The sequence below is a fragment of the Elgaria multicarinata genome, chromosome 5 (assembly GCF_023053635.1).
Source record: "Elgaria multicarinata webbii isolate HBS135686 ecotype San Diego chromosome 5, rElgMul1.1.pri, whole genome shotgun sequence".
NCBI lineage: Eukaryota > Metazoa > Chordata > Lepidosauria > Squamata > Anguidae > Elgaria > Elgaria multicarinata.
In genome coordinates, this window is record NC_086175.1 from 33,456,514 (window position 1) to 33,468,904 (window position 12,391).

At 38.4% G+C, this 12,391-nt stretch overlaps 1 protein-coding gene across 2 annotated transcripts in view; it reads right to left on the reverse strand.

Moving 5' to 3' along the window:
- Positions 1 to 512: 512 nt before the first annotated feature.
- The window catches only part of STK24 (serine/threonine kinase 24), a 30,272-nt gene continuing 18,393 nt past the window's right edge, over positions 513 to 12,391 (reverse strand). The window contains exons 3-11 of one of the 2 annotated variants that reach the window (XM_063126081.1): positions 11,531 to 11,587; positions 10,471 to 10,579; positions 10,226 to 10,356; positions 9,708 to 9,893; positions 8,036 to 8,181; positions 5,695 to 5,818; positions 4,362 to 4,430; positions 2,360 to 2,496; positions 513 to 1,631 (exon numbers count right to left, since the gene is read on the reverse strand). In XM_063126081.1, coding sequence (XP_062982151.1) covers positions 1,595 to 1,631; positions 2,360 to 2,496; positions 4,362 to 4,430; positions 5,695 to 5,818; positions 8,036 to 8,181; positions 9,708 to 9,893; positions 10,226 to 10,356; positions 10,471 to 10,579; positions 11,531 to 11,587 — 996 coding nt within the window. In that variant the 3' untranslated portion in view covers positions 513 to 1,594. Of the gene's footprint in view, positions 1,632 to 2,359; positions 2,497 to 4,361; positions 4,431 to 5,694; positions 5,819 to 8,035; positions 8,182 to 9,707; positions 9,894 to 10,225; positions 10,384 to 10,470; positions 10,580 to 11,530; positions 11,588 to 12,391 lie in introns of both variants that reach the window. The other variant, XM_063126080.1, reaches the window with a different exon arrangement.

Below are 12,391 nucleotides of genomic sequence, written 5' to 3' on the forward strand. Positions count from 1 at the left end.
GACGAAAATGTGCGCTTCTATGAGAAAGAACAAGTTCCTTTTAATAACTCTAAGTAAATCATATCTTTATAATTTAACTATACATTTTCAATTGTATACTCCATTCACCTCCAGGAGTTTTTTTTAAGAAAAATCCAAATTGGTTACCAATCAGATAATTATACCATATTAATAAAATGTGTCCTGCCACTAGAAAAGAGACTAATTCTTTCCAACAGAAGAGAAAGTTCAAAAGACGAACCACAAAGATATGCAACAACCATATATAAAGATATTTAACTAAAACCACAACAGTGAGAATTTCCATTTTAAATGTTGATGACATTTTATGTATTTCTCCCCTCTACCTCAACCCAACAAAGGATATTGGATATCAAGTTAAAACCAAAATTTTATCTTAGTGATTGTGATTAAAGGTTTTCATATACATAACAGCATGGTATCTTTTCAATCAATTTAAAGACCAGTCTCTATAAAAATTGCCGTTATTCAGCCAGGATTTCTAGGAGGTATTTCAGAAGAGAATTGTTCTTTAATTTAGTTACATGAGATGTTAAGATTTTACAAAGTAGTTTCAAATAAAACTAGTAAAAGTGAATTCAAACTTTGGATTGGCACAATTTTAACACATATAAAACTACTAAAGAAAACAAAAATTAGAGAACTTTAAACAAGATGATGCAGTAAATTAAAATAATCAATGTCGTACCATGATTACAGACCCAACATTAGATTAATACAAAGAACACCACTGTGTAACAAAAGAAGAGGAAATTCTGCATCTGAGGTACAAACAAGATTTTATAGCACAGCTTTAATTATTTTGACCTGTAAATACAAGGTCAAGCCAAACCTGTTGCCATACAATTCAAAATTTTCATAATAACAAAGCCAAGCCAATAATCAGTTGTGATCTGCCAAAATATTTACCTCACTAGTATCATCTACAGAAGCACTTGGCAATTTGTACAGAAGGATTCCATATGCACATTGGGCAGATTTCAGTAAAAAAAGTGACTATACACAAATCTGTACAGAGAGCCAATAGTACATTTTCCAATTCACAGATTCATCAACTTAAAGCAGTTGCCTCCAACCTTTTCAGACCCAAGATCCATCTTAAATCCTAACCTGAAATATGGTACCCAGTTAATTTCACCTTCCATTTCTCTTCCCATCTTTCTCTTTTTATTAAAATAAAACCCTAAAATGAAGAAAATGGTGGCAGTGCCACTAGTGCACCCACTGTAGGTTGAGACACAAAACACTTATTGATCTGGATCCATTAGGTGAAGGCCAATGACTTAAAGCAAGATACCTGAGATTTCACAATAGCTTTAGTTTCCTAACTGCAATCCTAAATATACATCTCAGAAATTTAAAAAGATACCTCCTTTGAATATGTGCATTATTGTTTTTTAAAAAAACTATACAGAGCTGGAAACAATGCCCTTGCTAAGACACCCACTTCTGTTGCTGCACCTTCAGGAATGTCCATACACTGAAGCACCCCACTGTCCAACAGTTGGAGACCAACATTAGAAGAGGTGCAGACAGGAGCCCCACTGAAGCAGAAAATGTCATGATAAGGACTTCAGTGGGATGATGTGTTTCCTCCAGTTACTGAATACCTGAATGGAGAAAAAAACGAGTCTCTTAAAATCAAAAAACATTTTCAAAATATTTTGTAGAGTCAATAACACAGCTGCTTCAATTGCTGTAGTTAGGAAGTTTTATAAAGACTATTTCAAGTAAGACCTTTTTTTTTCTACATTAATTATACATACAACATTACAATAATAAAAAAAAATCAAACAACTACTACATACATACTAAATAGATATTGAATACATATATGTTGAATAGATATTAACTATAAAATATCATACCACAGCATAATCATTCTTAACATAAAAGTGCACCCCCCACCTCGGGATCTATTCCTGATTCCAAAATCTTATCGTTTCTTCTGCTGGCGGTTTCCCACTTCCCTTAGTAAACACAAATATTAGGAACTGTTTCCAGATTCCTTCAAACTCATTTATTGTAATTATGCCTTTTCTCCACTTAATATTCACCCTAAAGCATCCCTGACAGATAGTTGAAGCCATTATGGTTTCTTTCTCTCAACTCATCGTCCGGGTCTCCAATTGCTTTTAGGCTATATTATTTACCAGGGTTTTCAAGGGAGGAGGGTTCTATATTAAACCTCTCTCTCTCACCCACCCACCCACCCGCACCCCACCCCACCCAGAACACCCTTGGAAGTTATTAAACTTCATAAAAATAAAACTTTTATGAAAAATATATACATTTCTGCAGAAGTCTCCTCTATGTCTAAATGTTATTTACTATATACCTCTGAAGCCTCTGCACAAGCTCTGTCACCATGGTATCTGAAATGCCCGGACATGCTTCTTCAGCTAAATAAATAGCCTCTCTCAGTTCTTCTATGGATCCCATGTTCCCTCCAGAAGCTTGACTTCTCTCTTTCAGCTAAACAATTAAAAAGGATATTAGTTATGTAACAATCTGACATAGTTATGCAATATAATGGCTCGTAAGTGTAAAAAATAAATCAAGCACTGCACTTTAGGTTCAGAGACTGTATAGGGGTGTATAAAATAAAAACAAACCATATAATACACTCCGATTATATTATCTCATCAAGTGAATCCAACTAAGAAAAATATGAATCTCTGATGAAACTTTAGGCAAGAGTAAGGCTTTAACTTGGCAACTCTAGGATTTAACAATCATAATTCCGAGCATGCATGCTATAAAGCTAAATGAAACAGAGCCATTTCCTTTATTTTTAACACAACAGCCTCTCCCATCCTGCACCCTGCACCACCACTTTCCCTGCATTACAAGCTCCTCTTAAAAGCACTGGGAAGTTGCAGATGTGGTTTGTGTGCCAACACAGGGAGGCTGCTATGCCAGAAAAGGGAAAGCAATTGGATCCAGCTGCAATGAAACATATCTAGTGAGTCAACAGGCATGCTAGGAATTTGCACTACATCCCACTAACATTTTAAAAATTAAACAAAAATTTGCAATAAAAGCTGCCCTCAAACAACAGGATCATGCCTGTGGAAAGATTATTAAATGTGAAAGTAAAATTTTCCTATCATGAGCAACAGAAAGATGTTTAAAGGTTATCTTTTCATAATGGAAATTCTGTTCATGGTTTACATCTATTGATTTCCCACTCGATATTAAAAGTTCAGCATGGTCAGCAGTTTAATAACAGTAAAATAAAAGTTGCATATGTGTGTGACAGGGGTAGTTGGCTTCATTCACACTCCTCACTCTCCCTACAACAGTGATAGGGAAAATGCAGGCTATACTATAGCAACTGCCATTATTGTAAGCTTTCTCATGTGGCATTATCAACAGCTGCCAGTATCCCCCCACACCCCCGTTCTCTTTGGGTCTTAATGCCAGAAAAGAAGTAGAGAATAGAGGGAAGGGAAGGAAGAAGCAACAAATGCCGTCATCACAGCACTGCATTTCTGTCTGTGGAAAATCAGCACACCCACACCCACACAGTACTTTAATGACAGAACCTGTCCGTGACAGCCATCACAGTATGGTTTCCCACCAAGAGCCATCCAGTAGGGTTTTATTCCCACATCAAGGAAAGTGCAAACTTTCACAATGGTGCTTGCACAAATGGCTCTCTACCCATTTTCTAGCCTTAAAGGAGCTAAAGGCTAAAATACTGACGGATCTCCTTTTCTAAGCAACTACATGCTGTCTTGTGTACTCCCACCTCCCCCTACAGGGGAAGGGGAGCATAACACTTCAACGATGGCAGGTCTATTCCTGCTATTACCATAGTAAAGCCTTCCCCAAAACAGATGTTTTGGACTTCAACTGCCAGCAGCCCCAGCCAACATGGCCAATGGTCACGAATGCTGGGAGCTGTAGTCCAAATCACCTGGAGGGCACTGGGGTGAAGAAAGCTGCCATTGTGTGTAACATACTGAATCAGAAAGTCATAATTTGAATTATGCCTCTGGCATGAACTCACTTAAACAAGCCGCTTTCTCTCATTCCCAACTTCCCATCTCTTATAAAGGAAAAATAGTAATGATCTCTCTTACAGATCTATTGCAAGGACAAGATAATGCATGAGAAACCCTTTGAACATCTGGAAGCGCTATATGCATACTATTACTACTACTGTTCCAATATGAAGTGATAAAAATAATACAACTAAACAAGTTCTCTTTTCAAACATCATTCAGCTTATTTGATATATGCTCTTATAAGAGCAAGCCTACTTGCATTAGTTTTCGTTCTTTTCCTCCATCATTTCCATACAACCTCTAAACTGATGACAATAAATAAGTTACCTCTGTGAATAATGGTGATATAATTGTAGATAAGCACCGAGACAAAGGCCGCCTCTGAATGGTATTTTCCTTAAAAGACAGAAAGGTAAAGAATTCCACAATAGAGTGAAAATACATATATTAACAAGACAGCCAAATGACTTGCAATTATTTTTCAACATCCAAATGCATGTCTCCGCAGTATCCATTAATGTAACTTTTAAATTAACACTGTTAAGGTGGAATAAGAGTTCTAAGAAGCTGGGCTCCCTGAATACATTATCTACCAAATAATTATACTACCCCCCCCAAAAATGCAGTCATTCTAAATAAATGTGTTATAAGCAACTAAACTATTTGTGTAGCAAAGTGCATTTTAGAATCCTAACTACGTTATCAAATCAATTCAATTATGTATATCTGATTGAAGTTGGTTTACTATTAACAAGAATGAGAAACAAAGCATGGAAAGTAATTACATGAAAACATGTGCATGCAGACTTTGTCACGCTAGTGAACCAGCAAATAAACTTTGAGGATGGCACACGACTGCTGCACCAGGGCCACATGCCAACTCAGGAATATACATCAACAATACTGTAATGCTACAGTAACTACTGCTACCAATGCTATCACTGTCAACACTGTTATGTGGTACAGATTTGGGAAGAGAGGGTACCTGTAGGGACAGCATTGAGAACTTCTCACATACCCAACTTATTAGAAGGCATTTCAGCCAATAGAAAGATAGCTGCTTCAGTACACCCTAACATGGGATCCCAAGGGCAACGTGCAGTTTGCTGATTTTTGCCTCCATCTGCAACTCCTCACACCATGTCAGATGCTGAACAAGTGATTCCTTTGAACTTCTTGAATGGCTTTTCACATGGCAAAAGGAATCCAAAATGTTGTGGTGACTGCAGAGAAGCAGCCTCACATTTCTTTGGATTCCATCCCTAATTTGGTAACAATCCATTCTCCAAAAGATTACTAATTAGTACATAGGGGGCTACGTCGGTCCCCACTTGCAACGAACAGGGTAACTTTTGACAAAAGATGTGCACCACTGCAGTTAAATTACAGAAGTTGCACAGCTATGTATATTTATATTAAGACGTGCAACAACCTACCAGTGTTAACGCTGCATTGCTACCATTCATTTCAGGGCAATTTCTGTAGACTTAGTAGGTGGCACATTATTTGGACATTAGAATTTTAAATGTGCATAGAGACACAAAATGTGCACAACTCAGAACAGACTTCACATTATGACAATCAAAACTGAAAAACACATATTACTATTTAAAATATTATGGCTTCTTGTTTCCTGAAATGTCTCTAATATAAAGAATACCTTGTTTCTTTCCCATTCGTGTAGTTGTGTAGCTCCGTTCTCTAGATTCTTGGGATCTTTCTCTCGGATTGTAAATATCCAGTCACCTGAATCGCTGCCACCTGAGGCTTGGCCATCTGTTTCACTTAACACAAATACGTTTAGGAATTATTACAAAATGGTTTCACTCAGCTTATTAACAATAATACAAAGTTGGCAAACTCAATCGTGACTATTTTAAAGCAATAACCTTATAGCAAATTTCTAAGTTATATTAGAAAGAAAATGTGGTCTGAAATGAGCTTCCAATAATTGGGAGTATGGACTACTTCCTTTAAGCTCATATTACAAACCCTCTCCATGGCCCATTTCTACCTTTATACAGCTCAACAGTCTATAACAAACCAAACTAAAGTGTGCACATTGTTGTGAACTTAAGCAAGTTTGCCAAATATCAGTTTACTCTAACATCATTATTTGGGATCTTTTATTAGTATATAGTATCTGTCTGTTCAAGATGAAATCTGACATTTGTAAAGATATTTGTGAGCGAAGGAAAACAAGCAATTAACAACAATCTAAACTCCACTGCTAAGCAATCAGAGATGAGTTGGCCTTTGGGGCTCTTCACCTTTAATAACGGGGCCTGCCTTTTCAAAAGGACCTAGGAAGATGCTGGGCAACCATCTAGTTGTATCATTTCCATAAAGAGAACAGCAACAGAACTGTAGTGGAACCATAGGGATACGCAGAGTGGTAGAACATGTACCACCCCCTTAACTGTTCTATAAAAGCGCATTCAACAGGTTGTGGGCTTCTAAGTAAATGAAACATGATTTTATAGTTCTCCAAAGCGTAGTAACAGCAACGTCTTGTATCCTCTTGACCCACATAGTTAAAAAACAATGGAAGCAAATTTTGAAAAAAGAAAAGCCATTCCACCAACTAGAAGGACAGGGGGACAAGATCCCACCACTGGTTTGAAGGGTAAGGGTCCCTATTCAGAGCTTTTAGTGAACAAAAAAATCGTTGCCACCCGGAAATAGAAAGCCATTTTGAGCCAGAGAGGTCTTCCCCATTTTGGTACTTTGAACTGCCATCCTGCCCTCAATATTTCACCAATCTTCTTGAAATGCGCAGGGTATGTAAAACCTGCATTTCTTTCTGGTAGGTCTCCGTTTCAGAAAGATTGGTAAAACATTTTCCATTTTATGAACGTCAGAATGACCCACCCCCAATTTCGGCCTTAACATGGTGGAATGCTCTTTTCGCTGATTGCCTATAACACAGGGAAACACTCCCGTGTTTCCCTGTAATTCTCTTGACCCACACTTTTCACACAATCAAGTTACAGATTACCCCTCTTATATTACACTGACTGCTTCTCCACAGCACATGTATTCCTGGTTATCCAAAGTATTAAAAAAGGAATTACAAATAGACTACTTAAAAATATACTCTTAAAAATAGACTACTTTTAGCAGCTTAATGTTGAGCATAGCTAATAACAGACCTTTGAAGTTGCCTTTAAAAACTGCTCGTCCAGAATGGAGAAACCAATCTGCTGATCAGGGCTGGTTATGTGACTCCCTTGTTACAACAACATCACCGGCTACCGGACTGTTTCCAGGAAGAATTCAAAGTGCTAGTTATGACCTATAAAGGCTTATAGGACTTGGGACCAGGCCACCTGAAAGATTGCCTTCTCCCATATGGAGCCTGCCTGGCTCTTAAGATCATCAGGGGACACCCTTCTTTTGAGACTGCTGCCTTCAGAGGCATGTTTGGCGGCAACACGGAAGAAGGCCTTCCCTGTAGCCACTCCCAGGCTGTGTAACTCCCCTGTTGAGAGAGGCTCGGTTCACTCCCTCTCTGCTGCCCCTTCACCGGTAAGCAAAGGTCTTTTTATTCTAGCAGGCTTTTGGCATATAAGCCGGTGTGTAAGGCTGGATGTTGTTGCTTTTCTGTTACTGTGGTGTTTTTAAGTGTGTTTTAATGCATTTGTTTTATTATTTATATTTACATTTATGAGCCTCGTGTGGCGCAGAGCAGTAAAGCAGCAGTTTCTCCCCACGGCCTGAGTTCGATCCCAGCGGAAGCTAGTTTCAGGCAGCCGGCTCGGGTCGACTCAGCCTTCCATCCTTCCGAGGTCGGTAAAATGAGTACCCAGCTAGCTGGGGGAAAGGTAATAACAGCCGGGGAAGGCAACGGCAAACCACCCCGCTATAAGGCCTGCCAAGAAAACGTCAGTGAAAGCCGGCGGCCCTCCAGGAGTCAGTAATGACTCAGTGCTTGCAAGAGAGGTTCCTTTCCTTTCCTTTATTATTATTTTAATCAAGGGCACCCCTGTTCTCACACTTACCCATCTGATTCTTCAGAGCTGGAGTTATCATGGTTCTGATCAGCCTTCCATCTTTTATGCCTGTCAATGAGATCTGTCAAATAAGAGGTTTTCTTTGCATTTCGTATTATAAATTTGTGCTTCAGGAGTTCTTTTGCCGTTGGTCTCTTAAAAATAAAAATAAGTTTCTTTACTAAATACACTTCAGCTACCAAGCGACTAAACATATGCAGTTACAGCAGACAGACATCAGACAAGGTATTTTTAAAAAAAGTTGATTTGAGGCTAATGAAGACTTGTTACTCCTATATTCCTTTTCTTTCTTCCCAGCATACAGCTTTAAGTTAAAATAATTTAAGTGGAAAGATGGACCATACTAGCTTTCAAGTACAGATTCATTCATACTTATGGATATGGATTTATCAATACATCACAGGGTACAACACAGTTAGGGGACCCCTAGTTGCCAATCAATAGCTCCTCATTCCCTTTTCCAGAAAATACCGTTTCAGGCAACATGAAGAAGAGAAGATAAGGCAGCTAAGGATGGAAGGAGAGAAAAGGAAGAGGTGCTAAAAGTAAGCAGCACATTGACTGCAATCCCTCATCCCAACCAAGTAATTCTACAGCAACAGAAGTTTTCAACTAGGAATATGGAAGGATCAGAGAGATTAGAAACAAATTTGTTTTAATGTAGGTAATTTCTCTAATTTCTCAATAACATTTAGTTCCCAGATAATGTAGCTAAGGCTGCAATCCTATATACACTTCCTGGGTGAAGGTCCCATTGGAGTAAATGGGAGTTACTTCTGAGTAGACCTACAAAGGATTGCACTGTAATGGTTTTGTGAAAGTAGCTCCAATCTGTCATCAATATCACACTCAACCTGGACAAAGTGTGAACAAATATTAGAAACTGATATAAACTAGAAAGGCCCTTAACAGGCCCTGAAGAGCGTATACCCTCTGCACCACTTTAGGTGAAAATCACTTTGTCTGCTACATAAGAAGAGCCATCCTAGATCAAACCAAGGTTCCATCTAATGCAGCATACTCATCAGCTGCTGCTGAGCAACCAAAAAGCAGAACATGAGTGCAAAAGCACCCTCCCACCAACATTCCCCTGTAACTGGTGCATATCTAACCCCCTTTTTAAGCCATCCCAATTGGTGGCCATCACCTCATTTTGTGGTAGTGAATTCCATGGTTTGACTATCCGCTATATGAAGAAGTATTTCATTGTATCTGCCCTGAATCTCACACTGATCAGCTTCATGGATGACCCTGGGTTCTAGTATTATGAGAGAGGGAGAAAACGTCTCCCTATCCACATTCTCCATACCATGCATACTTTTGTATACCTCTATCATGTCTCCCCTTACCCTCCTTTTTTCCAAGCTGAACAATCCCAGTTGTTATAACCTTCCCACATACGGGAGTTGCTACAACCCCTTGAACACTACTTTGTTGTTTAACTTAAATACCTAGTATAAAATCTTTTGCCATATTTATCTTAAAAGGAAAAGAGGAAGGCAGATATTTTCAGGATTAAACATAAGGGTAATGTCAGAATACATTTTTTTTGTTCTTCTGTTACTTCAAATGGCATATGCAGTACAAACACCATTCAATGTATTCCAAGTAAGCAAAATGCCACAAAACAATGAAGGGGTGGGGGAACAAAATAACTTACAAAGCTTGGGTCCTTGTTCAAGCAAGCCTCAACAAACTCCTTTAGAGGTTTACTGTAGTTTCCTTCTAATGTTGGCGGATTGTTCTTTGGAATCAGGAATAAAACCTTCATTGGATGTAGTTCTGAATGTGGTGGCTCACCTTTTGCAAGTTCTATGGCTGTTATGCCCAGTGACCAGATGTCTGCCTGTAACACACAAGGAATCTTACAGTAAGAAAGGCATCTGGAAACCATCCCCAGAAACCAACTGAAATCTTTCCTTCAATGTATTGACCATTTACCAACAAGAACATCCTTCTCTGTATCTTAATTTTACGTATTAAAAATAAACAGAGTAAACATTAAATGTGAGCAATCTACTTCTTATGTTTACAATATTGAAATATGTTGACAATTTCTCTGGCGGGGAAAACTATTCTAACTAAGCACTTGCGTGAGGAATAATGGCCATGCAAATGGGGTCCAGGCATGGGGTTCAGGGTAGTGCCAGAAATTTTTAAGTAGATCATTAATCTTACCTTTGAATCATAAGCTGACTGCTTTATTACTTCTGGCGCCATCCAAAATGGTGTACCCACAAAGGTGTTTCGCTTGATTTGTGTATCAGTTAATTGTCCAGCGACACCAAAATCTGCTAATTTGACTTCACCTTGTTCAGAGAGCAGCACATTAGCAGCTGGAAAATATTTTTTAAACGAAATGTGCAGGTTGAATATTTAAGCTTGAAAAGTTTAAAATATTAACAAAGACCCTACAGTTTTACCTTTAATATCTCTATGAATTTTCTTTTCTGAATGCAAGTAATCAAGTCCTTTCAGAATCTCTCTTAATATCGTAGCAATCTGGATTTCATCAAGAGAGCCTGGTTCTAACTAGAAGAAACACAACTGATTATTTTCAGGAAAAAATGCCACATAAATACAGAAGATAAATCTTGAGTTTATGAAAAAAAGTCCATTATTTTATGTCTTGTTTTCTTCTACCTTTATTTATAGTTTTCCTAATGCTCTCTAGGAATTTAAGTGATGCAGAAAGTATACTTATTAGATAGATATTAAATAGGATAACCATGCAGAGGAGAGAAGAACTAGATACATAAGCAACTTCACAAACTACAAAAACATCTTTGGGGGGCTTGTTGCCCATTGTCATATAGGCTACCTCTCCTGCTCCATTTCTGCAAGTAGAGTTGTGGTGCGGGCAAAGTAGCCTGCCTGAAGTAGACCACCTTCCCCAATTCAGCTCATGTACCCATCACCTCCCAGCTCATCCGAATCCCGAGGGGGAGCTCATCCGAGGGGGAGGGACCTACCTCAGGGGTAACGGACAGCAATGTGGCAGCTCCTCCTAGGACAGGACAGCTAGCCTTCTCTTCTCCCACATTTGCTTCTTTGAAAAGCAAAGGAGACACTTCTAGTGCCTTGATATTGTGGTATCTGCTTCTATCTGGGATTGTGAAGGTTGGACTGCAAATAACATCATCCCCAGTCATTGCCATGTTCCACCAGGGATGATGGAAGCTGTAATTCAAACCCATAATCCTACAAACATCTCCTTTGCTTTTCAAAGATGCAGCCTCTTCCAGAGAAGTAGCCTCTCGGCTGGTAGAACTGCTGCCATTTATTACACAAGCAGCAGAATAAATTTTCTACACAGTTGTGCCAATCATGTTTTAATGCTTCAAGTATATTATTTCACTTCCTTATTAGTTGCCATACATTTCTGAAGCTTGCATTCCTGTTGCCATCATGTTTACAAGAACAATCATTTACAAATTCAGATGAATTATGAATATTTAAATACAATAAAATCTGATTACTTACAAGGTCAAGAGCTGAACCTCCACCAAGGTATTCCATTATTATCCATAATTTTGTATCCTGTTAATGTAGACAAAATTCCATAAAGAGTGATAGAAATTCTAATCATTATTTCATATCATTAGAAAAAATGGCTAGGTTTTGTATCTTTCATCTTACATTTGTATGTAACGACACATGAAAAATTTGGAGAAGGACATACTTAAGGAGAAGCGAAGGAGGACATATTTAAAATACAAATGATGCCATAAATAGCACATTTCTTTTTAACCCTTTTTCAAAAAATGTGACATTTTCAGACAAACAAGGGATTAAATAAGTTTTGTTGTATAATCAAACCAATCACATGAGAAAAGTAAATTCCTGCATGCAGAAGGAACAATTTCTACTCATATCTACTTCGCAGTTTTCATTGCCCTCCTATTCTAGTCTCACGTTTCAAGTCATCATTTAAGTGATAAGGTGTGAGATTATTGTGAGATTCCTACTGACTAACGGACCAGCTGGCATATCAGCATAAGCATATTTCAAGGGACCCAGTGCACTACACACAAGCATCATCCATTTTCACCTGGGGGACCTTGTATTATGTTCTCTACCCAAACTCTGCAATAAGTAAATCTCAAATAATGAACATTTACGATTCCAAAGAGAATACCCAATTACTTTTATGGCGAAACACTTTTCTGCCCACTAACTAAAAACTCTTGCTTCTGGAAAGTCTTAAGTGGTTGTGTTCAGACGTCACTTTAAATCATGATGGGTTAATAAGCTAAACTAAATTGCTGTGGTCCATCACATGATCAGACAAATTAGCTACTGTCCTGTCCTGCTGCAGTCCTCCCGCCCCAGCACTGGCACTGG